General features: G+C 50.1%; 2 protein-coding genes across 2 annotated transcripts; both read right to left on the minus strand.

Annotated features, from left to right (window-relative positions):
- Nucleotides 1–564: 564 nt before the first annotated feature.
- rhoab (ras homolog gene family, member Ab) lies at nucleotides 565–4341 on the minus strand. The gene is made up of 5 exons (XM_084679772.1): nucleotides 4203–4341; nucleotides 2310–2467; nucleotides 1545–1665; nucleotides 1179–1309; nucleotides 565–876 (listed from the first exon to the last, which is right to left on the minus strand). The coding sequence occupies exons 2-5, from the start codon at nucleotides 2463–2465 to the stop codon at nucleotides 703–705; spliced, it is 582 nt and encodes a 193-aa protein (XP_084535898.1). The 5' UTR covers nucleotides 2466–2467; nucleotides 4203–4341; the 3' UTR covers nucleotides 565–702.
- A 551-nt stretch (nucleotides 4342–4892) lies between these two features.
- tmem115 (transmembrane protein 115) lies at nucleotides 4893–9163 on the minus strand. The gene is made up of 2 exons (XM_084679771.1): nucleotides 7224–9163; nucleotides 4893–6847 (listed from the first exon to the last, which is right to left on the minus strand). Exons 1-2 carry the CDS (start codon nucleotides 8078–8080, stop codon nucleotides 6610–6612), a joined length of 1095 nt encoding a protein of 364 aa, XP_084535897.1. The 5' UTR covers nucleotides 8081–9163; the 3' UTR covers nucleotides 4893–6609.
- Between the last annotated feature and the right edge of the window lie 207 nt (nucleotides 9164–9370).

Raw genomic sequence — 9370 nt, forward strand, 5'->3', positions numbered from 1 at the left:
TGGCAGAGAGGGTTGGAGATGGTGTTAAACGGATGATAAAATATCTAATTCAGGTAAAGCCTTTATTTTTTGTTTCGTTTTCTTTTCTTTCTTTTTTTTTTTTTTTTACAAAATAAACAACAAAAAAGCAGTCCCAGATCTCCCACATCACAATTTAAATACTGATAAACGTATCCATTACTTTTTCTTTCAAAATAAAAGCAGTATAAAAACGGCAACAAAAAGACTGTGTTAGGAGAGCCTCTCCCAAGACCAGGAGAGGAGCCCCGGCAGTTAGCCAGGATGGAGGTGAGGGGGGTGGAGGTGAGTGGGCAGGGCGGTGGAGGTGAGAGGGCAGGGGGGTGGAGGTGAGGGGGCGAGGGGTGGAGGTGAGAGGGCAGGGGGGTGGAGGTGAGGGGGCGGGGGGTGGAGGTGAGAGGGCAGGGGGGTGGAGGTGAGGGGGCGGGGGGTGGAGGTGAGAGGGCAGGGGGGTGGAGGTGAGGGGGCGGAGGTGAGGGGGCAGGGTGGTGGAGGTGAGGGGGCAGGGGGGTGGAGGTGAGGGGGCAGGGGGCAGGGGGGTGGAGGTGAGGGGGCAGGGGGGTGGAGGTGGGGGGGCAGGCGATGGGGGGGATGTAAACGATGTCCTCCGTCTGTCCGCACACTAGCCCCCAGTGCCAGCCATGATGCCGCGGGGAGGGACCAGAAAGTTCCGTCTAGTGTGTCTTACAGCAGCAGACATTTACTGCTCTTCTTGCCCCGTCGGGCCTGTAGCGCCGCCCGGGTAGCCATTTCAAACACCTCCCGCACGCCGTCCTTGGTCTTGGCAGAACACTCCATGTAGCCGAAGGCTCCGATGCGGTTGGCCATGTCCCGGGCCTCCTCGGGCTTCACCGGCTCCTGGAGAGGACGAGGAGAGAGAGGGGGTCAGGACAACAGGACTGACATACCCTCATCTGTCATGGTACACATCAAAAAACACAAGCCAGAAGGAGAGGCTGAGCAGGAGAACATGAGACAGAGAGGAAACTTTGAGTTCAAAACAAAGAAAGAAACGAGGGGGGGGGGGGGGGTAAAAAGTCACAGAGCCCTCACTCAGGAGCTTGTGTAAAGTCAAACTCCTGGGTGTGAAAATGTCTTCTGGCTCCCTGCAGCCTGGGTGTGAAAAGGATGTGCGAGGGAGTGTGCGTGAGAGTGCGTACCTGTTTCATCTTAGCGAGCTCCCGGCGCGTGTGCTCGTCGTTGCGCAGATCCTTCTTGTTGCCCACCAGGATGATCGGAACGTTGGGGCAGAAGTGTTTGACCTCAGGAGTCCACTTCTCCGGAATGTTCTCTGCGACAGGAAGCAAAGGGTCAGACAGACGCACACAAACGCCCACACCCTGTGGTGGGAAAGTGGGAGGCGGTGCCCGCGAGTGAGACTGGGGTGCCAAACACGCAGCACGAGCTACCGTCAGAGGTCGTGTGTGAGTGACAAGAGAGTGAGGATGTGCGCGTCCGATCTGTGACGAACGCGTGCTTGTAAACGAAAAGAAGAAGAAAAAAGGGTGCGCGTGTTGTGAGCTCACCCAAGCTGTCGGGACTGTCGATGGAGAAGCACATGAGGATGACGTCTGTGTCTGGATAGGAGAGGGGGCGGAGCCTGTCATAGTCCTCCTGTCCTGCTGTGTCCCACAGGGCCAGCTCCACCTGAGAGCACACACACACACACACGGGGGCTTAGACACACGCTCTGACACAGACTCAAGCTGCCAACCTGGGGAGGGGTGGGGGGGGGGTCTATGGATTTTCATCTGAGCTCCAACAGGCCTCTTTGTGTTAATAGTATAGGAGCAGAAGACTTCAAATCCAAAACCGAGAGACGTGGGAAAGGGAGAGAATGGACAGAAGGAGAGAATGTGATTAACGGGTGGGGTTGGTGGGGGGGCTAAAACAGGAAAGCAAATCAGAGCAAGGGATGTCTTTTTTATTGGAGAGTGTGACACCCGAGGTAAGAATTCTCCGCCAATCAAAACACGTCCTAGATTCCCAGCTCCCCGGTATCCAGGCCATGGCATTTGAGTTTACTTCTTAACCCAAGTGGCTTCTGGGAGACAGAGTGCCGAAGGTTTCTGAGGCCTTCACGTCATCCTTCGGCACATCTCTCCTCACCCAATCCCAGATGTTCAGGTTTAGAGTTGCACCAAATAAAGTACATCTCAGCCTGTGTATCACATGATACTAACACACACGTTGTACCACCAGCTCTGGGAACCAGTAAGGGCGCCTCGCCCAGAACCCTTGGGTCGCATGCATCTGTGTGGGCTTCTCCAGGAGACACGGGCGCCATTTACCTGTTTGCTGTCCACCTCGATGTCGGCCACGTAGTTCTCGAACACGGTGGGCACGTAGACCTCGGGGAACTGGTCTTTACTGAAGACGATGAGCAGACAGGTCTTCCCGCACGCTCCGTCCCCCACGATCACCAGCTTCTTACGGATGGCTGCCATGCCTGGGCACACAAAACACACATCGGATATGACATCTAAACAAAGCGCTTTAAAGTCAACCCCACACACAGACGTGGGTAGTGACGTTTCCCCATGCTGGCTGGACTCGACTCCCCATGGGTTGGGGGGGGGGGGCAAATAAGAAAAGATGATCTGACTGTTTAGGAGGAGGAGAGACCCAACAGATGGTCGGTTAAAGGGCCCACCTGCACACCTGCAGCCCAGTGCGCCTCCCCGTCTCTGAAGCAGAGACGACCACACCACCATCACCTAACCCACCTGCTCCTGCATGACTGCTGGGTGAGGCACACCGCAACAGGGGGATGACATGATCAAGGAGTGGGATGAAAGGTGGAGGGAGGAGTGAAGCTGCAGGGTCTATTGAGTGATTGCATTTGGAGGTAAAGCAGCTGATAATAGCTGGGGATGGGAGGATTGAACCTGTCGGTGCGTGAGAGGTCAGCAAAACAACCCATCGTGTTGAGGGACTGAGGGACAGCTGCAGCCCTGCAGTCTTCCAACAACCCAATCCTCATTAGGTGTACAGCTGATGTTTCCTTAGCAAACGCAGCTCCCTGTTAATACTGTTAAAGCTTTTCCACATCATTGAGGGATTTCCCCCAGTGTCTTGTGAATGTGTTGACAATGATCAAACCCACTCTTCCATACTGACCAGCATTCAAAGTTATGAGCTACTTTATGTCTTGTACTACACTAATGTTGTTATGACAACATATCTGATATTTAAAATGTCCCAAGTGGATCACAATAGCGCTCAGTTTAAGAGAAAGTTGGGCAGGGGCTAGACTTACTGATTATATCTATGGATTGTACCAATTGCTCTGTTCAGTGAAAAGGACAGTTTTGCATGAGATGCATTTTAACCATCTATGCTACTGGGTGGGTCCTGCAACTGTTCCGTAAGATGGCGTCATAGCAGCAGCAACAGATGGCTGTTGTCCGCAGTGTTTAGGGCGGCCCCACTGCAAACTTAACTTTGAAAAAGCGAGACACGTCAATTCTTTGTATCCTGCCGTTTGCTCCCAGTTGAAACACGAATCAACTTTGACATGGCATTCGTCAGGTACTCATGTAAATAGTGATGCAAGTTAAATGTTAATTTCAAATGCGGTGGTCTCAATCAAAAACAATTAAAACTACTACCTAGCTTGACCTTCTTAATCAAAGTTAGTTATCACTGTTTCTTGACTAACATTAGTTGAGACGTAATATTAATCAATTATGAATAATTTGCAACCCTGTGCGATTATGTTTAATGAACTATATACGAGCAACCTAAAATGCCGAGTACGACTGATACAACGCAGGGCAAGGGGCATTGGATATTCGATTTAAGTTTAAAAGTAGCTGGCTGGAAAGTATACAGTCTAACAATCTATATGGGCGTTAACGAGACAAACCGGTCAAGCTAACGAACTGATAGTCTTCGATGATCGTTTCTGAAAAAAACTGAACACGTTTGTCCAACAGGCGAAAATGCTTGATAACTTGCTACCTCTAAATATGTGGGAGTGCGGAAGCTGTTACCGCTATTGAGGTCATCCTCAGCTCGGCTGGGAAAGAAGCTAGAGCTAGCGCAGCTAGCTACCTAGCCCAGACGATGTTAGCTTCATTATGTAGGATAACTTTTAAACAATTTGTTCAAACGTTTACCTTCACCAATACCCTAATTTTAGAGTTTAATTGATAATAAATGAATATGAAAAGTAATTTTACCTGCAGTTTCGACGGCAAGCAGTAGTTTACCAGGGCTAAGTAGCTTCGCCTATAACTCCCGTTTCTATCTGATACAATGAATTACTTCGCGTGTGCGCGCAAGTAGTTTGTAGATAGGGGGAGGGGTGACGAGAACGAGCATGAGCCACGCCTGCGCGGGCACGTTGCAGGAGGGCCATCTTCTGGCTGATTGCAAATTTTTGCGGGTGCACTTCAGGACTGAATCACATTATTTAAAGCCAATGTATGATATAAGTGCTTCAATACTATTGATTATATAACACAACATAAAAAAATGAACGCCACGATCATATTCAAAATATCCTGCAATTGATTGACTACCAGCTACTGGCTGGATATGTGAAACTTGATCGACGTGTGTAGGTAACCTCAATACAACAGTTTTGCCTCAATTTAACATTTGTCAGTTGAAACTTACAGGAAACTTCCCTTGGATCATAAATAAGCAAACAGGCCGACAGAAACATAGTGATATCCAGATTGTCATAACTCCCAGAGAGCGGGCACAGGTTAAAGGAATGCAGAGATGCTGCCAGCTATACTCTCTGATGCTGCGTTGCTGCTTTAAATCTACCGTGCTCTGCGCGTCTACGGCTGTGGTTTATCTTTGCACATGGCGCCCCCTTCTGGCACATTCGGACCTCGTATGGAGTTCAAAACGGAACAAAATCGTTATTGCTTCTTTATTTAAAAAAAACGGCAAATCACCATAATACAATAGTATTTTATTTCCATATAGAGATAAAGAAATATCTGAAACTAGAGAGAGGATCCTGTGCAACAACCAGAGTATAAAGAGAGACAGGTTCCCGTCATTAGTTTAACTCCCAAGGAGGTTGTTGCAAAGAGGAAAGTATCTAGAGAAACCAAGCATCAGTCAAGCAGCTCAGTGTCTCGCAAGAACAATCGCTTCAGCATCACCTTCGACATTCTCATCCTTATTCACCATCACACTACAGTGTTTTCCAGTTCAGCCACACAAACTAGCGTTCTGACTTTATAAATAGAGTTAAGAGTCTGCTTGTCATCTTACCCAACCCGGAGACAAGAAAGGAAAGAAAAAAGGAGCAGAAAAGAGAAACCATTGAAATGAGTCAAAGCTAGATGAGATCAGTTGTTGTATTGTTCAGCTATCATAGTGAGGAACGTAAAGATGTATACAGCGTATACTGTACACATCAGTCCCATCCATTCTGATATTATAGAGTACAGCTTGTGTACAATAATAGGCATACTCTGTTCCATCTGAATCTGAGCGCACACTAAATAAAACTGAGTGGCCTGAAAAAAAAAAAAAAAAGTTTACAACAGAACTCAACAGAATGAACAGTGGAAGACACGCCCCCTCAACCCTTATATGGCTACGGCTTCCTCCACTCCTCTAACCCAGTACCGACTCAGACGAGGGGCCAGAACAGACCCACCTTAGAGGCCATGGGAAACAAGTTTCAGCACAAACATGCCAAACCAATTCAACACAGTGTCTGCAAACAGCCTTGTTTCGAGTCTTTATATCACAGGCCTCTGATGCAGTCTCCTAGATGTGCTCCATTCCCTAGCACCAACAAAAGTACTGGACTAGTTTCAGTATGGCCTCGATTAAGCTGACTGTTTCCATACCAGGATAGGGTGTATTTAAGAGAGAGGGCTACTGAACCCAGGACCCTGAAGTCAGGATAGTCAGAAAATAGAACACAAATTGAACACAGAGCAAATTCTGCGAAATCACTCATAACAGGAAACACATCATCAATATAACCACGTGTAAGATGATCAGGACCCATCAGCAAACGCAGGAGCACATGGTTCCCAGGTAACCATAGATGACTGTTAGTAAGATGTGAAAGAAAAAAAAAAAGCCTGTATTCAAGGCCTTGCCTAAACAACCGGCGGCACAAGGAGATGACCAAGAAAACTTTTTTTTTTTTTTCTGCGAGCTGGTTTCAGAACAATATACAGAAAGCAACAGGTGGGGGTCATCCCGGAGTCTCTGCCAGAAGGCTTGCATCTCAGTCCCCAAAGCACGACCAGGAGCAGCTGTCAGTCACAGCACACCTGGTCCAGGGCTAGCAGCTGTCCATGGTCCAGAGGACGTGTAGAAAACCATGAAACCGGAAGCTGAGGGAGTGTTCAGTGCCAGGAATCAGGGAGAGCTGTGGATGGGCCCGTGGTCAAAACTGTCAGCGTTTGAGCGTGCGCAATCGTGTCTGCGTGCACACCTCGGAAGGTCTGCAAGATTTGAACGGCTGGCTTTAAACTGACGGTCTCAAACACTAAGTTGGGCTAGTAGGAGCGTGTGTGTGTGTGTGTGTGTGTGTGTGTGTGTGTGTGTATATCTGAATATCCCAGACACTGATGAGTGTGCGCGCGTGTGTGTGTATGTGTGTTAGGAGCGGGAAGGAGCGTCTTCGAAGCTGATGATGCCGGACTCCTGTTCCCCTGTCGAAGTCTGGGGGCTGCCGGCCCCCCCCGCTGCTGAGGAGGTCTCTCGCCCGGAGAGAAGCGGTGTGTCGGTCCGCACCTCGTCTTCCCCGTCGTCCTCCTCGTCGTCGTCCATGCTGGGCCAGGCCGACTGGTCCTCCACCTTCTTGAGACGCTCGTTCAGGGCCTTGAGAGCCAGTTGTCTGTGGGAGAACCACAAGGCACAGTCTGAAGGAAACAGGACCCCTACACACACACACACATGACACATTCTCCTCGCACCACAACACGTCGGGTGCGCAACGCGCGTGACGGGCGGGGAATCGCGCCACTAAGCGACAGATCGAACCAGATGTCACGGGGCTAACTGCCGTTGTGCTAACAACCTATCCTCCCCTGTGAGAGAGGGTGGGAGAGCTGTGCTCCAAAGACTCGAGGGTACGAGCTAGGGAGTCGGCTCGCAAGCGTCGTAAAAGACCCCACGAGAGGACAGCGTTTGTCTGCTCCCGGTTCATCGACAGGTGGGGACAAAAAGGCAAGGTGTCTGCGTGCCGGCGCGCGCGAGCGTTCACCCCTCACCTCCTCCTCTCGGCGTCCTGGGGATCCGTCCCGGGCAGGCTGATGGTGATGGAGGACGGAGCCCCGACGTCGTACCTCTTCACCATCTTCCTGCATACCTTCAGCTTGACCAGGGCGGCGTGCACCAGGCCGGCCAACAGCCCCACCGCGGGCTGCACCGCCTCCGGGAAGAACGAGGCAAAGGCAAAGTGGTCCGACATGTCCCCGCGGCCCCGGCTGTGCCTCTGGTAGAAGCGCAGGTAGACCCAGCCGGCCAGGGCGCCGTAGCTGTAGGCGGCCAGCGGGGCGGCGCTGTCCAGCAGCCCCGAGAGAGCCAGCGCGGCCAGGAGGACGAGGACGAGCGCGGGGGCTGCCTTCATCCTCACCTGGGGCACCCTGAGCACTGTCGTGTCACCCATGGTCTGCTTCAGGGCCACGAGGACCCCCCCGAGGAAGCCCGGAGCCCCGTAGACACGCACCGCAAACAGGAAGTCCAGGTCGAAGGTGGCAACGTAGGTGAGCAGATAGGAAAGGCCAGCCAGGAGGCCTGCTGAGACGTTGACCACGGCGAAAAAGATGAGCAGCTCCAGGGCTCCCCACAGGGGCTCCAACAACCGTCCGCACGCCATGACGGTGCCCACATTAGCTACTACGCCCCACACATGCTGCTCCACTACTCCGTGCGTCACCAGGGTCCACACCCAGAAGTTCGGGGGAAAGAGGTAGCCGGGCGTCACTCCCAGCGCATACGTAGTGTCGACGGCCCACGAGAGTAGGTACAGGAGCAGCACCACGGCGCTTATCGATTTCACTACCACGCTAGTGCTGGCTATAGCGCCCAGAAAGTGCTGGCGTGCAACAGGCAGGTAACGATTCATGGTTCCGTTGTTGGTGTCCTGCCGCTGTGCGAGAGACTATCGCAATTTCTTGCGGTGACTTGTCCCTTTGCACCTCAAACGTCAGCGGGGGATGAGCAATACCAAGCAGGACACACACAATCTGCGACTCCAAACAACCACGATAAGCGGTGAGGCTTCATCCGGGACAAAATATTGTGCTGATTATATTTATAATTGTAATTATCTATATATAATTGTATATCTTAGTTAACCAACAAAGTTAGCTAAAAACATGACAGTCCGAAACACAATCAGAAAGCGCAAGCACGCTTCACCTGAAAGCAACTTCAAAGTTCACAATCCTTGATGCAATCCTTTTACTTCACAGCTGTTAACCAAGAGATACCGATGTCTTATCTGCGCTTAGCTATTGATTAGACAATCCTGATCGAGGCAGTTATCCAAAAGCGAATCTGCCTGACAAGTGCTTCCTAGCTACCAAACAGCTGATCTCAATGCAAACGAGTCTTTTATAACCCAAAAATGTATTCAGATTTGATTTCAGTCATACACCAATTGGTTGAACAACTTTAACTTTAGCAAAATTAAACACTATTTCTCTTGACGTTAGCCAACTAGCTTCCTTGCTAGTTTACAAGTCATCGTTTTGTCCAGAGTTAGCTAGCGAGCTAACATTAGCCCTTGTCTTAAGTTGTCTTCCACCTACGCTTACTAGCACACATTAGCCAACTAACTGTCCAGTAGGACAGCTACAAGTCCAGTTATGATCTAAGAGAAACTATTAAAGAGTTGTCTAGAGTAAAAAGTAAAGAGCCCCAAAGTAGCGCTTCCTCTCTCGATTTTCTTCGACTCAGTCGGCAAGAGTCCCACCAGCTAGCCCGAGGATTTCCTGTAGCAACAGGCCTCCACAACAATGTTGTTGAACGTCAAAAAGGCGTTGACTTCCTCAAAATTAACTAAATGTTTAACCCTGTATGCTTCTTTCGGTCGCTCCAACGTTGTTCCGACTTAATACAGATGATACTTGTCTAATATTTATTTATTTTGAATGGCACTCCCAGGTTAACGCACTGTAGCAAAGGCAACAACTCATATGCGTTCTGCTGCCACCGTCATCAACAACCAGCGCGTCAGATCACGTTGCCTGGCATACAACAGTGAGCATGATGGGAAACCGAGTTATGGGGTGGGATGATATAAAACCATGTTCTCCTTACTATGTGTGTGCAGTAGATATGAGTGAGATTGCATTTTGAAAATGTGTGTATGTTTAACAGTAATGTTAAATCCAAGGTTGCATTCTTACAT

Source organism: Hypomesus nipponensis, chromosome 18 (assembly GCF_054491055.1).
Source record: "Hypomesus nipponensis isolate SF chromosome 18, ASM5449105v1, whole genome shotgun sequence".
NCBI classification, from domain to species: domain Eukaryota; kingdom Metazoa; phylum Chordata; class Actinopteri; order Osmeriformes; family Osmeridae; genus Hypomesus; species Hypomesus nipponensis.